Source organism: Kryptolebias marmoratus, linkage group LG12, assembly GCF_001649575.2.
Source record: "Kryptolebias marmoratus isolate JLee-2015 linkage group LG12, ASM164957v2, whole genome shotgun sequence".
NCBI lineage: Eukaryota > Metazoa > Chordata > Actinopteri > Cyprinodontiformes > Rivulidae > Kryptolebias > Kryptolebias marmoratus.
Window position 1 is genome coordinate 6,843,581 of NC_051441.1, and position 20,505 is coordinate 6,864,085.

Sequence of the window (20,505 nt, forward strand, 5' to 3'; positions counted from 1 at the left end):
TGTTGTGCATTTTTGTAAATTTTATGAATGTTTCAGTCATTGTCTTCATCTGTAATCCTGAAATAAAAGGCAAGCAAAGTTTTAAAACTTAAAAATATAGTTACACTTTTGCAAAAAAACAAGTTGATTGAAGTCTTAGTCACTGTGAAAGTGCTATACAGATTGTGGTGTGAGAAAAGGCAGACTGGGAGAATGCAGTGCAGCAGCAGGGATGGAAAATCACCCATCACAGCACAGAGGAAAGAACTGAGTCAAGATTTATGGAGGGATGCTTTTTCTCTCCTGAGGTGGTTAAAGAGGAAGTTCCTGACTCCGGAAGAAGCGTTAGATGAAAGTGATTACTTCTGGTACCGACTCTGATCTGTGGAAAATGGCAGGAACTCCTGATCTGAAGGTTTTTCAACCACGTGTGATAGAAGGTTGTTTCAGAAATTATTACAGCCCTGCGGTTCCTGTAATGACCATTACAGAAGCTTCAGTCCCTGCGTCAACATCAGTTTCAACTCTGAAATGCATGGAAAATTATTTCTACTTCACAAAGCAGGACACCACTTAAATAAATTTAAGATGAAAATGTGGAGTCCTGCTGAACGGAAAAAGATAGACGCTTGAGTATTGAATGTCTCTATTTTCAGTGATACCAGGTGTTGTCCTTTGCAGCCTCCTACATTCAATAGTTGGTAAAAGGTTTTGAAAAAATAAAGTAGGAAGCATTTGATAACTAATTTGGTTAGCAGCTTGATTCTGTGAATGCTTATAGGCCCCCCTGAGAAAATTCCCTTTCAGTTGTAGTTTTGCGAATAAATGATTTTAAATTTGGATAGAAGACACAGACATGGTGTACAGCTGCATTTCATCTTCGGTTTATAACAGTTTTTTGGTCAGGGTTTGCAATGTTCAGAGACTGAAATGAACAAATACACTTTTAAATTAAAGGCCTAGTATTCCCTGAAGGAATGCACTTACCTTGCATCCCAAAGATTTAGTCTAAAATCATCCTATAATGAGAAATCATGAAGTTATAGCTGTTTTGTTTTAACCTTTGACAATAACGTTACGTGCATTGTCATCCAATGTTCTCTCAGCTACTATAAGATCAATTTTTAGCTCAATATATGTAAAACCGACTGAGTTGTAACCACTTTTGTGTTGGTCAAATTAGATTAGCTGTGATGGTCATCTTAATTCGTGTTTACTCCAAACATTAATCAGTTGTAGATGTCCATCCAGTTATTTTTTTTGGAAGCTTCATTAAAATTCATCCAGTGGTTCATGGAATATTTTGGTAACAGACACATTCTTATTGTTGTTTTAGTCGGGGTCCAGTGGACATTAAATAGAACAATGCAAGAGAAAACAATGCAGAGTACAAAGCTGTAAATGTTGACACTATTGTGCCTCTTTACTCACCTGATAATCGTTCACTCTAATGAAGTGAAAAACTAATTAGCTTGTAGTCCTGAAGAAATCAGCATATCTTCATTCATGTTTCCACAACCAAAGATTTTCAATATCAGCTCCTGTTTGCTGCATCTTTTCATTGGAAAGCATCAAATTGTGCCTCATATTACAAAAGTCTGTAAGAGTAAAGACCCTCAACACCCAAACTCGTGTTGTAAATATTCTCTTAATACATTCTTGTTACTTCACACCATAAAGCTGTATTGATGACTGAGTTTTTTTCTTATTTCTCATAATATGCCACTACTGTAGGAGATACCTATAATTTTGGGCCACATAACATGGCATAGTTCCCCATTGACAAAAACACAAAGATGTCATGTATTTCATTCATTTAGAACTCGCAGGATGTATCACTCTACCTGTAACTAAAACAAGCAAGAGAGGCTGGAAAAAAAAAATAATGTGCGTGCATATGTTTTTTTGGTTAATGAGAGGTTGGAATCCACGTTTCACTTTGGAGAAAAATTCCCTCAAGCATGTAATCCTGGAAATGCAAATGACAGCCAAAGTGCATATTCATAGAAAGAAAATGAAGTCCTCATCTGTCCTAATAACACAGCAGGGGGCCTTTTGTGGATGTATTTACACTGCGTAGGAGGGACTGTCTGCTTTGGAAGGTGGGTTATACATGTTACTGTGGGGGAAAAAATGCTAATAAAAATTTATGATAATACTTTGTTTTATTTTTTTAAAATCTGTCTTACTTGCAGTTCAATTATCTTTAGTGCTGCGCATCCTTGTTTAACAGTTTCCCAACACAATCTCAGCTCAGAAGGGGACGTGTGAGCGGAGAGACAGAGAGGGGAAAAAAAAGATAAATGGGAAAAGGAGGTAAAAGTGCATTGTCAAGAAAACACCAAGGGATGGCTGCACAGAAAAGCCTCAAAGTGGAAGTTGTAACTCTGGGATGGCACGACTCGGAGGCGAGCGTTCAGGCTCGGTGCTGCAAAGGGCAGCGCAGAGCTTCCTTTTGATTGAATCAATTGCTCTGTGTAAGTAGCTGCTGGTGTCGGCCTCCCCGGGGTGACAGAGAGGTCTGTAGAGAGTGAACCAATCCAGCCATCCATGGCAAGAGAACAAGAAGAATTAACAGAGCAATGCATCATAGCTGTAGCAACCAGTGATGTGAAGCAGACTGTATTTATTGACTCATTGACTGTATTGATTGTCTCAATTGATGAAAAGTCCAGAGACAACAGACAGACACACAGTGGTTTATGCAAAACTAAACATAAAATCAATAAAGAAAATTAAAAGATGGATCATGTAACTTCATTGAGTAAATGTGAATTTCACAGCAGAACCCTGTTGGTCATGTATTTGCCAATAAACTTTCAAGTTACATCACATTTCTCTTGCAGAAATGGTCACATTCAAGTTAAGCACATACAGTAATGGCTTGGTAATTTACCTGGGCATGTATGTGGCTTTACCTTGACAGCAAATTCTCTCTGACATTGACTTTGTTCCAGCAGCAGCAGTTTATTTAACACACCATTAATCTCTAATGACAGAGGACCGCGCTGCAGCAGATGTTTGGTAACAAACTTCTGCTCGGTCCTGCACTGTTTTCCTTCACCCTCACTGACATGTATTACCGTGACAAGAGGAGGGTCACGAGGAAAACAGAACCGTCCAGATGCAGAATTGTTCAATGCACAAAGAGTAGATGTAAAGTTAATACCAAAACCACTGATACTGCACCACGTCAGAGTGCATGGTCATCAGTATGCTAATGTTTAACTTTGCAGTGAAACAATCCATTTGTTGAATGATGGCCAATGCACATTAGCTCTCCTATTGAATATGTGTGCAATTAATAAGTGCCAAGCAATCAGAATAGCGACAGAACAGTAAATGAACACTTTGGTAAACTTAAAAGGATTGTCTCCACTCAAAATATGGACAACCTAAAAGATGAGCTTGTCAAAGGATTATATATGTTCTCCTTTCTTTGTTTTCTAAAGCAGCAGGACTGTGTCAAAAGAAGTAAAACAAAGCACTTCATGGCCTCAGCCGTTGAAATACAATATCTTTTTGTAGTGGATGCTGGTGAGTGGGTGTGAGGGCAACAAACTGCAGGAAAGTAAAGGGAGAAAAAACAGGCAGAGTTTCCCCTTGGGGCTTATGAGGTAAGGACACTTAACTCATCGCATGCATCGCCATTTTCAACAGGATTCTTTATCAGTTCTATGCTTTAAAAACAAAAGGAATAAATCATCTCATTTACACAAATATAAATATATTTTATGTTTCATATACACAATAATAATTTGCCATCATCAAGAAAAAAGCATGTCAGTGAACTCTTGCTAATGGATACAGACACTGCAAGGACAGCCATGACTGATTGGCGTGCTCAAGCACTTTCTCTTGAGATGAAGTGGGACAATAGTAGTCTGTAGTGAGAAGGCTGGTGGTGTGGCGGAGCCTTGCCATGCTAGTCCTGAGAGCTGCGAGATTCACTGTCTTCCTCCAGCTCCCATTCAAAGTTCTGGCCAGTCATTTGGTAGAACATCATGTTAAAGGGTTTGTAGAACTTGTGCAGCCTCCGAATCACGTCTGGGTCAATTTTAGGGTGAGTTCTCCCTTTAGATTTGCCAAGGCATCTAGGAGTGCTGCTGTCCTCTGGCTTCTTCAGACACGGAAATCCTTTAGTTTTATTAAAGTAAAAGTGTTTGTCTGTGACGATCCGTTTCAGTCCCAAGAAGTCCTGTACTTTGGCCATCTCTCCTGCAGGATCCACAATGAGCCTCTCCCCGCTGACAAAGTGCATCTGGGAGAGAGGGAAATACTGCATCCAGCTCTCCAAATGAAGTGCATATATTCCTATGCGCAACGCACTCCAGGAGGCATCTATAAGCCCAAGCGTCCGGTTCTTAAAAGCCAGAACCTCAAAGGTTGGGATCTCAGGTTTCTTGGATAAGGTTTGTGTATAGTCTGAAATGGCTCTGGTGACAGGATTACGCACCACAATAATAAGCTTGATGTCCTTGGCCATGGAGTGGATGCGCTTCGGGGCATGGTTAGTCACAAAGTAGCTGGGTGTCTTCTCCATGGTGATCTGCCCCTCCAGTGTTGAAGGCATCAGGTCTCTGGGAACAGAAATGGTACAAAGAAAGAAAAAAAGCAGCTTAGAAAGGTTTCATCCTCTACACCTTTTGCAGTGCAAATGAAATACCCAAGGACACAATGAAAGCAAATTTGGTACATTTATTAAGCAAGGGTATTATTTGAAATTACAAGTGAAAATAACTGTTATTATCACTGGACATTATGTCGTGAGGAGAAACATACAGCTAATTACATCCGTGGAGTAATATGCAAGAGATAAAAGAAAGAAGATGAAACGGCAGGCAAGCAAGTATGCTCATTGCTTAATTGACTCCATCTGTGTTACTCCAGGAGCTGTTTTGGAACTTTAATAATGAGTTCACTGCATATCATTAATACTGGGGTGCCTGGGGTATTGTTTTGTCATACATTTATTATGCATGCAAGGCTCAAACTCAGTGCAGGCAGTTTTATTTCTTATCCACATGCACTTTCCCTGCAACGGGTGCAAGCAGCACTTTCTTTCCCCCTCCATGCTTCATGTAAGGTTACAAGCTGCTCATTGAAGGCAGCTATAATTAATTACCAGGTTGAAGGAAATAATTTTGTAGTTTGGTAGAAATGTCCTGAACTTGAGATATTTATCTTGGGGGTAAAGGGAAGCAATTTGCTACAGTCTCAAATGTTATGTTCAACTTGGTAGGCCTGTATGAGAATAAGTTGTACCACAGGACAGTACAGAATTAAGCGTATCACATGCACAAGGACAAGTCTTCTTTCTGTGGTTTATATTTTTGTATCAATAATAAAGCATAGCAATTGCCTCTAGCAAATCCTTATCAAATGTTTGCACTCATGTTCATTCCAAGCTGTAGTGTTTTCTTTGTTTGTAGGCTATGTGATTTAGTGCTAAATTGGTACATTAAATCCTCTGTGAGACACGCAGCTTATTTAACTACTGACAAATATGAACACAGGAGGGCTGCAAAATAACACAAAATAAAACAGAAGCTTGCACACTTTAAAATTCATGCATAAACAGCCAACCAACCATCGCTAAGTCTGCAAGTTTCACAAACTTCTCCATAATTCTGGGATAAAAGCTTTTCCCCCTCCCTCTGCAATATATTTTATTAGCTTGCCCTGCATCACAAACCCCACAGTTGTAATGATATAGTCACATCAATCATTTGCATCTTGGACATATTCTAAATTAACTGTTCTCCAACAAAGAATCCAATTTAGCCTGCTAAACATAAGAGCTGTTATGCACATATCGACCACCCTCACACACATTCATCCACGGACACTAGGCTGAAAGTCTCACAAGTGGCCTGGTAATTGCATCTCAGTAGCAGTATTGCCTTCCTGATGGGTAATTTCCCTCTGGATTATGTTTGTCTCTTGACAGTATGGAACTGTGGTTACTTCTGGGCCTGTAATGGGATATCAAACATATCTACAGATAGCTTGGTGACTAGAAAGAGTATTAGTTTTCATTATATTCCCTCACTTTCCACGCTCCCCCCTTACAGTAATGAATGGCTAAAGATTTTTGTAACCTTTCAAGGACTTTGCCTCTGTCTTTCATTTAACTCCAAAGTACAGTGGGAGGTCTGAGGGTGTAGCACCACCAAGAAGAAGAAGAAGTAACAAAAACAACTCCAATATACTGCCACAAATCACCTTGAAGCAACCAATATGGACATGAGGTGCAGTAGCTCACTGATAATCTCTGAAGCATATCCAATTGACAGGACAGATGTACACTGTTCAAGGTTATTTTTTTTGAGAGCGTGCACACAACAAAGCTTTGTCCTAATCGTGCTCAGAGCTAATCGTCAAACATTTAATTATACAACAATGGAAACGGCACAAGCAAAGTACTTTGTCATTGTGCCTTTGATTGGGAATCAGTCATGGATCATGTACGTCTAAAATGTCAGTGGGATGGCAAGGTGGGATGGAAATCAAAATGCTGATAAACAAGCTAATTTCTCCATGCATGGCAAATGTCTCCTCTGGCCTTGCAGTCTAGTGGAACTGAAGTAAACAAGAGCTAACAGTTAACTCTCAATTTTATTTTGCTTCCTGCATCAGCTGCTCAGCTCAACACGGGTCATTCAGGTGGGTAGTTAGATAAAATCCATAGCGCTAAAGAGGCCTTCCTGACCATCTGCTGTTTACTGCTTCACATCGAGAAAATAACACATAACATTCATTTTCTTGCATTTCAACACATGTCCATAGCTTTATTTACATTGCAAACAGAAGTGTGAAGACACAGTAAAGGTGCTTCATTTTGTAATGAGTAATTTTAGATAATCTCTATCATTAGAGACATTTTTGAATGCGGGTAATTTAATTAGCTGAGTTTAAATATCATAAGTATACAAATAAACAGTGAAGAATGACTAATAATACAGAAAAATGTAATCACTCAGTACAGTTAGATTAATAAGGGAAGCAGTGAACCTTCAAAACCATATGTTCTAATTTTGTAGTAACTTTATGAACAATAAGTTATGTGGTAAACCAGTTATACTGCTACTTTATGCAAAATTCAGACCTGTAGGATGCTTTGTTATTTCTAAAGGTTGATTCATGGTTCAGACTGTGCAATGTGCACAACCACAAAGGTTTTTTTTTTAAAGGTACTTAATGCCCCCCAAAAAACAAAGAACAAAACTTCATAAAGTAATAAACAAAAGCTGCACATTGTGTTTTCATATTGATGGTTAATGAATCCTTATATTAAAGATTTATTAGCAAAGTTTGTGACAGCTGCCAACTATCATGTGTGTTTGTTTACCTACAAAACAGCAGAAGTGACTGAAAAAAGGTCAACAATGGAAATATCCAGGGGAGAGACATTTAGGATTGAGAATTCAGACAATTTTGATGTATGGATGCATATTTGCGCTCAGATGCGCTCAGATTTTTACATTTAATTTGCTTTCTTGAGATTATCTGAGTACTCTCTTTTGACTCAAAATGGGGTCTTGACCCCAACTTTAGAAAACCACCGTTTCTACATGGTCAAGATTACATGTCTAAAAATTAAAAACAAAAATGGTTTGGAATAATTTCTGCTCAGCAAATACTATTTTAAGACATGATGGAGAGAGAAATCATGCTGATTTAAATTTCCGGATACTAAGAGGTTTAATGTTTTTGCATTTAGTTTCTTTGTGAAGAAGCTGAGCTTCTTTAAACGAACAATCACACAAAAATGTGTTGCTATTTCTAATAAACTCTGGCAGAAGAATGAAAGCTCCCTCAGACTCTCATTCATATTGATCTTAGCTGCAGAGTATCGATTCCTCCACATCACGTCAAATACAATCAATTATTCTAAAGGAGAACAATCATAACAAGCTCTTGACTGCTCGGAGACGGTTTCAGTGAAAAGGGCTGTGATTCTCTGAATAATTCTTCAAAATATAGCAATGATATTGTAAGTTGTATAAATGTCTCATACTGTCAGCCAGTATTGACTGGGTGACTGAGAAGAATCCATCTGTAATGAGGGTATCAAAGTTTTGCTATTTGCGTGAAAAAAGATATAATTGATATGTTCAAAAACAGGAGCTACTGTCAGTTTTAGTGACTTTTTTTATGAAGCGTTATCATCAGTAAATCAGTGCTTTTGCTTTGACTGCAGGCAAACAATAGAAATGTAATGAATGGTGGTTCTTTATTGTATTTCTCAGTGTCGGAGTGCAAATATCAATCAAGGGCACAAGCACCTATTCATCAGCAAAAGTCAGTTTGCACATGAGAAGTGAAAGATACTGTGGTCAGCTTGCAATGAAGAACCCAATTATTTCACCCTGAGTGACATGTTTCTGATTACAACAGCACAAAGAAGAAAGACATGGGTTTACTGCAAAGTGGATAAAAAAAAAAAACAAAGACCGGTCAGATGAGTCATTCCGCGCTCGCCTCTCAACAAGCAGATGCGTACATGTTTAGCACGCATAACAACAAACCCACAGGCCAAAGCAAGGGGTCCTGGTGGGTCTGTTGTGATGTAGGAGGCATTGTTTTGCCATGGAGAAGGTGGAACTTTCAGCAGGAAAACAAAAACAGAAGCAAACAGCCAGCCTGAGCAACCCGATCAGGCTGAAAGAACAGCAGAGAATTTGGTTTGTTTTTGTTTACCTCAACCTGAGCCTGACCTCACCACTCATGTGTAGTGAAAGTATCCCTTAGGTGGTCGTGTCTTTAGGCTGCACACTGAATATGGTTGTGTAATTTAAAAATGGGACAGTATTATGTAGTTTTCCATTTGAAGAAAAGAAAAAGAAAATAGGAGTTAAAAGCCTAGCATTCCTTAAAGGAGTACATATCGCCTTTCATGCCAGCGTTGAAGTGAAATCATCTCAGGCTGACAAGGGATGTTTTGGTCCAAGCTTGCAAATGACTTCATGCACAATCACATGCAATATTAAGACATTTTACAAGATGTGTTTGCATATATCATGGAAAAGACTCTCAGATAGTATCTGTAAAACTGATTAAGTTGTAGCTAATTTTGTGTTGGATAATGATGATTAGCTGTGGTGGCCATCTTGACTCCAAAAGTTAATAAATTGTAGTTTTATTGAAATTTGTGTAGTGATTTCAGTACTCTTATTTTCTTTTGGGGATCATTCTCAACTATTACCCCTCCTGATTTTAGGTCAATATCTGTAAAAAATGACTGAGTCATTGACATGTTTTCATAGGGTCAGTTGGCTGTGGCAGCCATCTTGAATTGGGTTGTTTCCAAAATTAAATCAGATGTAGATGTATAAGTAATGGTTGTTTTCTGGAAGTTTCGTTATAATCTGTTTGGTGTTTCATGAGATATTTTGCTAATAAACAGAGAGAGTTGAATCTAATAGTTAATGACAACATTTTAAAACCAGGTCTCACTTAATCAGTTAGCACTTTGAGTATGTGTTGAGGATGAAGCTCAGCTACTTTCATACCAAATTTTGAGCTCAATAGCTGTAGAACTGGTTGTCATAGCCATTTTTGCTTTTGCTAAGGTAGCTTAACTGCAACTCCATCTTAAAAGGGACTGACTTCAGAAGTTAACGAGTTGTAAATGGTCCTAAAATTACAATTGTCTGAGAGTTTCATCCTAATTCAACCACTGATCAATGAGATATTTTACTAACAAAACAAACAAACACAGAAACAGGCAAAAACATTATTGCTCCGTCCTTGCCTTTGAGTTGTATAATTACAGTTAAGCTGTATTTTTTTTTCTGCTTTTGATATTTTTCATTCTTTAATTTAGATATTAAAGGAAGCTGTCGAGACCATCTCCCCCTCACATTCATATTCTTTTCATAACTTTTTATCCTCATTATCTATTCTACTCTTCACACTCTCAATTGCCTTGCTTTTTATTGTGCCTCTTTTATCATTCATCTTCTACCTTATGCTTTGGACATCTTTTAATCAAATCATTAATCAAATCATTCAACTAAATACCTGTAAAAATAGATGTGTTTTCAAGCCTTGAAAAGAGCCGATATGATTGAATATTTTATCAGCATGATGCAGCTTTTGAGCAGCACAGAAATCAGTCCAGGATCACTGTGTTACTCTTTCAGCATATGCACTTTATTGTCTTTTTTAAAAATGTTCCTGCAAAAATCCATATGGACCTGCATCATGTTTCTTTCAGTCTCTGTGGTGTGTGTGGTATTCCAAAATATCCAGTATCAGATGTCTGAAATGAGTAGTTACAACCAGCACCATAATAAAAAACAGCCATTGTGAATTGTTTTATTAAAAAGGAATCACTGATTTAGCTTTATTTTTTCATCTGTGTTTAATAAGCACTCAGTCTGTTGACCAATGCCACAGATGTGGTCTACGTCTGTATTTGTACTGTGTGTGTTCACTTTTTGAGTTACGATTATATGCAAACCAAAATGTTGGTTTGTGGTGGGCTTTTTACACAGTCCTGTTAAAAATCTTTGAGCATGTCTAACAATAGAGACACTGAATTTATTCTGGAGATAAAACAAACGTTTATCGACATTTTTTTCCCTAAATTTTATTTAAAACATAAAAGAAAGAAGATAATTGAGGTTTTATAATGGCTGGAAACTTACTATAAATAGCCCACTGTCGAAGGTAAAAGGGTGATAATGTTTTTGCCCTTGTCTGTGTGTGTTTGATAGTCTGTCATATCAGCAAAACATCTCATGAACCACTGGATGAATTTTAATTAAACGCTCAGAAAGATAATCATAAATAATGTTTGGAGTCATCTCCATTAAAGATGGCCGCCACAGTTCAACAGCCAACACAAGAACGGGTAAGGTTTTGTGTGGTTGTAGCTGAGAGTCATTCCCAACACATACTGTAAGTGCAATACTTAAAAGTTTAATATTAACCATTTGTGTCAAACCTGTTTGTTGTTAGCAAAATATCGCATGAACCACTGTATGGATTCGAATTAAACTCAGAGTGTAATAACTGGATGAATATCTACAACTGGTTAAAATTTGGAATCAACTTAATTTAAGATGGTCACCACAGCTAATCGACCAAACAACATAAAAATGATTTTACTGTGTGTATGATACAGGCAGTGATTCAGTTGGCCTGAACCTCATTGAGAGTCATGGAACACGAAGTGTGTGTGCTCGCGTGTGTGTGCGAGGGGAGGTTTTAACAAAATAATTTTTGAAATATTTGCATGTAGCCTTTTTGTTTGTTTGTTTGTTTCCATATCAATAGTCATAAGTGAACAAACACGGTGAAAAAGGCTGTTTGTGTTGCCGTGATGCCCTTGTTTAATTGGCTCATTAGTGTTGCTTGTATTCAGTCTGTGATAGGTAGGGTCACAAGTCTCTGCCACTGTTATTTAGTGAGTTAGAAACTGAACAGTTTATGAGTCTGTGCTTTTGGAGACATTTTTACATACTATAGTTATAGATTGGAACTAAACCTTATGTTTCTTTTTTTTTTTTTTTTGCATTTCTTTCAAATTTAAAAACAAAATGAGCTCAGCTGGGCAACACTGATGCCACAATTTTCTGAGCATCATTTATGTTTGACTCCAGGCAACCCAGATTTGTTTCTCAAATTGGGTTTTTTAGGACAGACTATCCATGCTGTTATTTGCAAGCTATCTGCATGTGTTTCTGTGGTAACAATGTAGTTTGCTGCAGGCACGACACTATATTGTAGATTTTCTTTTATTTTCCCATCTTATTTGCTTATTTACATCTGAACATTTCTTTTCAAACAAATCTTACGTAATTCTTGTTCTTCACCACCTTTTCTTCATGATTTTAGAACACATGTTGATTTTAGTCCATCATAGAATCCACTCTTCACCTTTATATCTTGCATAAATTAAATGCAACATCTTGCCAGTTGATAGGTTTATAACTTCTGTTTATCCTGACATAAAGTACTACCAGATCACTGTTAATTACTTCTGAGTGAAGTTTGTTTAAGTATGTCTGCTGCATTGCAAGGAAAATAAAACCATTATACTAATTAAAGCACAAAACAGCCTCTCCACTCTAAATAAGCCCATTATGCTTGTGCTTCGGCAAGAACTGTGGACTCCAGCCGAATAGTTGAGGAGAGAAGTGACAGCTGGTCCTGTTTAAAACGTTATTCCCTACTCTCTTCCCGAGATCCCCCAAAGACCATCCCACTTCCAACAGTGGATAAATCAGGTACTCCTCTCCTCGCATCACCAGACTGCTGCGCCGAGATCTGAAGCTCTGTTCAGATGGCCTTTGGACATAAATCACCCTGAGATAAATTATGACTATGAGGAGAATTCTGAGAATGTTTGGAGAGATCCTGTGAATATAAGCTAGAAAATGATCTGTTTCAAACTTGTTTCAACTCCATGCAGAAAATGGAAGGAGTCATATCTTACATCACAGACTTCAGGAATATTTGTTTTCGTTTATTTATTGTCAACTTGAGTCTTTAATCTTATCGCCACCGTCTATGAAAAAGCACTGACGTCTCCTCATAAATCTAGAAATAAACATACAGTACAGGCTCCAAACCTCAAATAAAACTCTTATATAACGGTTCATCTGTGCAGAAAAAGATCAGTCTGCCCCTCCTCTTAAAGCTGATTGTCTTCTTTTTTGTTCTTGTTTATGTTTTTGCCTTTTGATGAGCTGATGAGAGCACTTCAGGCCAAACTCAGTTTGCTCGGCGCCATCCTCAATACTCTCTGATTTATGTTGTGCAACAAAAAGACGCTTTCCTGACACCACAACAAACACCAAGACTTAAGTGGGCTCACACTATACTTTATTTTAAAGTTGGAGCCCAAACAGAAAACTAAAACACTATTTTTGTATTGCCTAATGTTGATTAGCTGTGGTGGCCATCTTGAACCGGCGTGATGCAAAAATCAATCAGTTATAGATATACATCCCATGACTACTTTGAGAGTTTCATTAAAATTGGTCTAGTCGCTATTTTGCTAAAAGACAAACACAGAGTTGATGCAATAGGGTTACAACGAAAGTTTTGAACAAAGATCTTGTGTAATGTGTAGCGCTCAAAGTACATATTGTTTCATTTCCTTTTTGCATTCACACTACTTGGTCCTTATGCTTTAGTTAAAAAAACAACAGCTATGAGGCATTTATTCAAATAAAAAAGCACAAAGTGATTTTCATTTATCTCCCTATCTTCCAACATTATTCACTTACAGTGCAAAAACCTTATTGAAATGCATGTTAGCTCAAAGAAAAGCATAAAACAGCCAATTCTAATTGAAAGTCACACCTGAGTACATCAGAGTCAAAGGCTAAAATTTACATCCTGAAAATGTTGCAGATCCTGTTCAGTTAGGCAGAACCAATTAATATGACAGTTTGAACATGATAGATTCCCTTGCCTGTGAAAAATTCCTGGCACTTCAGGAACCAATCATTTAAAGTTGACCAGAAACAAAACTCTTCACCTGTTTAATTGCAGCATATGGAACAACGACAGTACTTCACTTGGTGCAAACTTTGTCTTTTTTTTAATGATGTCATTCTTGGAACAGTTCAAGATGTAGCCTCCAAAACAAGGAATATCCTGGTAGTTGTCTTTTATTTGTCAAAATACACGTTGCACTTGGTACTATCTTTAATGACGTGACAAGGCTAAGGGACATCAATTAATGTGAATAAAGAAGTTGGCACAGTTGGTCGAAAAAGATGTCTTATCACCAAGGCAATTCCATTCCGTCCATCCTTTTTCTTTTACTCATTTTAATCCTGTTCAGGGTCATGGGGAGATGGTGCCGATTTCCTGCAGTCATTGGGCGAGAGTCGGGATACACCCTTAGTTCATCACAAGGCCACATAGAGACAAACAACCATTCACACACAAACTCATACCTAAAAACAATTTAGTTGCCAATTAACCTAACAAACATGACTTTTGGACTGTGGGAGGAAACAGGAGTACCAGGAGAAAACCCACGCACGCAGAGGGAGAACATGTAAAGTCCACACAGAAAGGCAGTGCTAAATGCAGCACCAGCCCACAAGAGCATTTTAAATTTGTTTAAAGAAAAAAGACAACAAAAAAATGAGCAAAATGGATCAATGATGTCTCCATGTTACATCACAACTGACTGTGTGAATGCTGCATGCACACTAGTGTTTTCCTGTTTATAGTTTCTATCAAGAAATTCATGTCAGCTGGGAAAGGTGTGCCATGCCTTTAGGTTTTTGTCACTGTTGTACCTTTCAAAATATTTAAATTTAATAAAAATAAAATTTGTCATAGAATGACATTGAGATCTCTTTATTTACTTTTAAAACATTGTTGTATTTTTGTCTTCTTACTTTTAGTTTTTAGCGACTGTTTTGCTTATTTCCGCACGCATTTTGCTAATTTTATCTACCGTTTTACTATTTTAGTTATTGTTCTGATCATTTTAACTTTAGCATAGCCTATATTTTATTCATTTTAGCTACATTTTCCTAATTTAGCTTTAGCATCTTTTTTGCTGCTTTTAGCTGCTATTTTGCTCTGCCTTTAGCTGTTAGCCTGTGTTTCCTATTTTAGCATCGGTTTTGCTCATTTTAGCCTCTGTTCTGCTCATTCAGCTTCTGTTCTGCCTATTTTATTTTTAACAACTAGCTTCTTCAGCAGATTTCAGCAAAGTCATTCAGCTCTCAACATTCATACTGCAGTTTCCCAGAAAATTCTCTAGTTTTATACTATTGAACGGGAACATATTACCTATCAAAGCTCCACTTTTCTTCATTTTTTTTCCTTTTTGTCATGAAGCTGTAGGTCAGTGTGACACCCAATGGAGAAGACTGCAAAAAAAACTTTTCTGAGCAACAAGTGAACACATCAGGAGGGACACATGAAATCTTGGCAGTTTTCACCTTTTGGAGAAGCTCACAGTAACTCACAAAATGTCAAGATCAATATTTGGGAACATTCACAGCAGAGTTTTTTGTAGTATATACAGTAAATTGTCAAAAAAGGCTTGTTCTCAGATCATCGTTTTGTTGTAGGAATTTTTGTTGGTATCGGCTACACTAAAGGTCTGCTTTGCAGCAGAAATATGAGTAAATCCTGATGCTAAGGCTATAGAAAACGAAAACAACAGATACACCTTCTAAAACAACATTTTCTGAAAAGATAAATATGAGATTATCATCTGTGCAATGTTCCTTCCTGCTCTCTTCTATTTATTTCACTTTAAATTGAATCGTTGATCTGATTTATGAAGAAAAGTAGTAGACTAATAACTGACCAAAATATAATTGAATCGTAAGTCTTCTGTGTTTCCACTGCAATGGTGTCTTCACCATTAAAAGCGCTGCTGGAGCCTGGTGAGTGGTGCTTGACCCTCATGAGAATGTACACATGGGCAGAACTGATGAACGCTGAAATGTGTATTGATTCAGCAATTTTAAATTTGGCAGCAATTTTTAAAGCTTTAAAGTGAAATTTAAAAGCAACATGTACAGTATGTGAGATGTTTGCTCAGCGATTTATAGCCGTTAACTGGTCAGCAAGTAAATGTGACAAACAGAAATGATTTTCTCCCCTGAGAAGGGAAGTCTGATGAGTTTGGCAGATTGCTTGTGTGTGATTTCAGATGTGCAGAATATTTATGAGACTGTGCTGATAGGTCTTTGTAAACACCGTATTTCATTTTAAATATGGGGTGACTCATTTATGAGGACGTACAATGAAGCCTGGTGACACTTGTTATTTCATTATTGACAGGTTCACTTTGCACTACGCTTGTTAATGAACTGAATGTTATTTAAGTTCTTTGTACTTCATATATAAGAATTAAAGGCCTAGCATTATTTAAAGGAATGCATATCACCTGCCACCATTCATGCAAACATTTCAAACCAAGATAATCTTATATTTAAGATTGACATGAAATAATGTTATACACAGTCTCATGCATTTTTGTCAGAGTTGTGAATGACTCTCAGCTACTACATCACTAAATTTTAGTTTAATATATGCAACATGGATTTATAGCCATTTTGGTGTTTGATAAGGTTATTTGGCTGTGGTGGCCATCTTTAATTGGACAGACTCCAAAACTTAATTGGTTGTAGATGTCCTACCAGTGATTACTTTCTGAGACTTTCATTAAAATCTGTCCAGTAGTTTGTGAAATATTTTGTCAATTTTACAAATGAACATGCACACAGATACAGGCAAAAATATTTTTGTCACTTTGTCTTCAGTGGGACACATTACTCAGACAGAAAGACACTGAATAAACTGTATTTTACTTTATTTACAGCTTTTGTAACACAGAATGTAATGTGATGAAAAAATACCTGGACTACAAATCTAACTTAGAGAAACAAGTAAAAAGTTTTTCATCTGTCTTTGCAGCTCATTTAGGCCATCTAACTGCTCATTAAAAATGAATAATGTTTGTTAAAGTGCTACAAGTTTAAACACATGGCAATATTTCCGGTTACGGTACATGGCAGTAAAATTAAAATATAGAAACTGTCATCAGGAAGAAACCAGTTATCTGCTCTAATTTTGGAAATCCCATGGGCTTCTTAAAATGTAGGTTGTTGTTTCATAACAGCAGGTTGGATCACTATCAGCTAATCAATTACAACTCTGTGTCTTGATTCTTTATTCACACAAATTAGCTTTAAATATCAGAGATGACATAAATCTTTAAAGCATTTAGGATGCTGGTATAAAGGGGCAGCAGGGGGTGGTGGTGGGGGGGGATAGTAATTCTTCCTAATTTAAAAAAAGCTACATTTTATCAGACATGCATGGGGCACCTTGAGATGTCTACAAATATCAGATAAGTCTGGCTGAAAATATATTCTATATTTAGCTATCATTTTACTAGGTTTAGCTTTTAGTTATTGGTTTGCTGATTTTAGCCTGTGGCTTTTGTTAGCTATTTTTAGCTTTTGCTCTTATTGTTTTAACTAATTTCAGCAGTCATTCAATTATCATACTGTATTTTCCCAGAAAATGTAATTTCTCCAGTTAATGCTGTTTAAAAATCCTCTTTCTAATTAGTTTATTACTGTTTAAATCCAGATTTCGAGCAGTTAGCACAGCACTTAGCAGTTTTCATGTTACCAGAAAGTCACCATTTATTTTTTTTCACAAAGCGCTAAAAGTGGCCTCAGATTATAAAGATGAAATAATGCAGGATAATCCTAGTTTTCTGAGCCCTTTGGAATTACACAGTGCATTCAAAAGCACGATATTTATCTCCCCGCCACCTGCATTCACAAAGCTCTGGGCTGCCCCGCAGCAGCGAGTCAGAGAGGCGTCGCCGCCTGTTTGTGCTGAGCCTGAGCTTGTGTGTTCAATTAGCTGCAAAACTACTTTCCTGTGGATCACAAACCCATAAACAAATAGCTTGTTGTGTGAGAAAAATAAGCAGATTTGAACCTAACAGCAGGTTTTATTTATTTGAAATCGTCCCCCTCAATAGAAGGGTTGGTGTGTTCCTGCAAGGTGAGATCAGGTTAATAACAAAAAGTCCTCTGAGTGGAAGCTGCGTTCAAAAGAAAGGGAGGCACTTTGAAAATGACTAAACCACACAACAGTTTGCATAAACTTTGAGACCATCATCTGGAAGAATAAACTATTGATTTTTCTAGTAATCTTCCTTTCAACTGATTTCCATTATTGACAACAGCATTTATGAACCTTTAAAACCTCTAACCCCCATCTTGGCCTGTTGTACTGGATTATTGATTGATTTTAGGATGCACACATTGTGCTGAGATGAGAATCACAGTGAATTATTATTAACAATACACTCCTGAGTCCTATGTGTAGCTAATTGCATTAAAATCTGTCCAGCAACACCCACACACATAACCACACACACACACTCACACATACAGTCACTCACTTCAGTGATGAAAATTGAAAACTAAAAGGCTGAAATTAAATTAAAACAGAAAGCTCTGACAAATATAGTTTTTAATGTAAATGTATAGCTGTTAAACAATTTTTGATGCTTTAATTCTACGAGCAGATCAAACTACTAAATTGTGACAAATTAACATCTTTTAAAATTGATTAAACACCAAGTATATGTTACTTGTGAATGACTGTCCACCACCACTACCCCAAATTTGAGCACAGTGTCTACATAATTCACTGAGGTACAGTTGTTTTTGTGTTGGCTAAAGTTGATTACCTGTGGCAGCCATCTTGATTCACTTTGCTTATTTTTATTTGTGGCACATAAATAAGAACAAAGTGAGCTATTCTCACCAACACAGTTACTAAGGTTATTTTTTATGTCAAATAAAATGCAACAATACTGTAAAATTAAAAACTGGAGCTTTTTTTTTTTTGTTGGACTTGAGGACTGGCAGAGGGTTTTGGCTGTAACATCTGGATGTAAAGAAACAGGCTGCTAAGAATGTTCTAATCACGCAGACATGGCCTAAGCTGCTCCATTACGGGCTAAGCTGACCTATCAGTGGGGCTTTTGCTAATCCAAATTGTGCTTTAGCTGGCAGAGATTGCTCAATTTCGAGGAAGGGTTGGGAGGGGGAAGAAGATGAAACAGCTCACCTGCCATGTGAGCTGCTACCACATATGACATATTTATTTCCTAGCATTACACAAGCAAAAGAACCAAGGTACCCCCCCCACACACACACCACTTAGAAAAGCTCATTTTCACGATGGCTATTACACTTGCTCGCCAGTTATGACCAGTTCAAAATGCCAAGTTGATTAGCCTTCGCTGTCACAATAGGATCATGAATAAATCAGATGAGTGACAGTTGTATTTACAACCAAAGGCAGGAGCATGCTCCAAATATGTTTATTACCTACTGCTGCAGGCTTAGGAGGAGTGATAATGTTTTTGCCGGTGTCTGTTTGTGTTTGTGTGGATTCATTTGTCTGACTGTCTGACTGACACTTTGAACCGCCTTGTTGCTGAAAAGTGCTTTATAAATAAATTTGACTTGACTTGACTTAAAAGAATCTCTGAGTAGATTTTGATGAAACTTTCAGAAAGTAATCATTTGGTTTACATTTGAAACCAATAACTTACGAAATCAACCCGATTCAAGATGGCTGTCACAACCAACTGAACTTGAATACACAATCATGGCTATAATAAAGCCAATTTTACAAATATTGAGCTAAAATTTGGTGTGATAGTAGCTAAGCACGGTTGCCAGTACATACAATATTTGTCTGTTAGCACATATCTCATAAATCACTGGACAAGTTTCAATGAAACCCTCAGAAAATCATTAATGGCTGTAACTCTGCAACTGATCAACTTTTATAGTCAACCACAGCCATCTGACTTTAGAAAACACAAAAATTGCTATACCTCAGTGTATTTTACAGAAATCCTCATTCACAAGTAACACACCCAAGCATGAACAGATATTGCATGAAACTGAGCAAAATGTTATTTTAAAAATTTGACTAAAATAGCCATAATACTCTCATTCCTCAACGTAAGATGATCTTAGTTTAAAACTCTAGTGTGAAAGGACAAAATTTATTATTTCAAGGAATGTTATGCATTTAATTCATTTAAGAATTAAGTGTTTATTTGTAAAGATGCAACCCGCACCACTTATTATGTCAGACTTAATGCATTCAAATTGTTTTTGTTATTTTGATAAATGAAGTACAGACTTTGGCTTGTTTGTTGTCTTAGATTATTTATTTTTTTCTGTGACTTACAAGTCTGCATAGCATGACTACATCTAATGTCAGCAGCTCACTTTTTGTTCCATACAGGGAACGTGTTACCCGAGCTGACATGGCACTGGGGAAATTAATTTGCTACAATCATATAATGGTTAGTTATTCAATCACTGCTAGATTTAATCTAACACCATAATCTCAGTGGGTTGCTCCTCTTCGCCGAGCCTCGTAGCTGTAAAGACGGAGACGATAAAAGACAGGATTAGACAGGGAGTCCACTCCGAGCAGAACCTAACTCTGCAGCATGTTCGCTCTGCTGTCAGAGAGAAAACATGAAAATAGCTCCTAAACAACCACTCCACTAAATGTCTCTGTTTATAGCAAAATGATTTCATATCATGGCTTCTGCGCTTTCTGCTTTCTGTCATGTATATTTAATAATTTTCAAGATCAAAGCATGACAAGCTCTCCCACTCCTGTGAACTCAAAGGCTTGAAACTTTATTATAAGCTGAACTCCATCCAAAGATCTTGCCGCACACAACACCCCCTGCAAGACCTCTGACCTGTTTATTAAGGCAGGCTCCGCATTATTTCAGCCAGTTGCACCAGCAAACCAAGATTTTCTTTATCTCTCAGAAATGAACAGACAACACCTCAGCTGTGAAATGGCTGTTATAAGTCATTGAACACCTCGCTTGTTTTTTAATACTCAAGATGGTTGGTGATATGAGGATGTAATCCCTGAATGGATCTCGGTATAGCCCTCAGCCCTTTTGAGCAGCTTGTTTGAGCACTTCCAGTAAACCCCCCGTACACACCC

At 37.3% G+C, this 20,505-nt stretch overlaps 1 protein-coding gene across 1 annotated transcript in view; it reads right to left on the reverse strand.

The window, feature by feature from the left end:
* Nucleotides 1-1,275: 1,275 nt before the first annotated feature.
* The window catches only part of hs3st4 (heparan sulfate (glucosamine) 3-O-sulfotransferase 4), an 89,212-nt gene continuing 69,982 nt past the window's right edge, over nucleotides 1,276-20,505 (reverse strand). Inside the window, exon 2 of the mRNA XM_017429297.3 lies at nucleotides 1,276-4,559. Within this exon, the coding sequence (XP_017284786.1) occupies nucleotides 3,905-4,559 (655 nt within the window). The 3' untranslated portion in view covers nucleotides 1,276-3,904. The remainder of the gene's footprint in view (nucleotides 4,560-20,505) is intronic.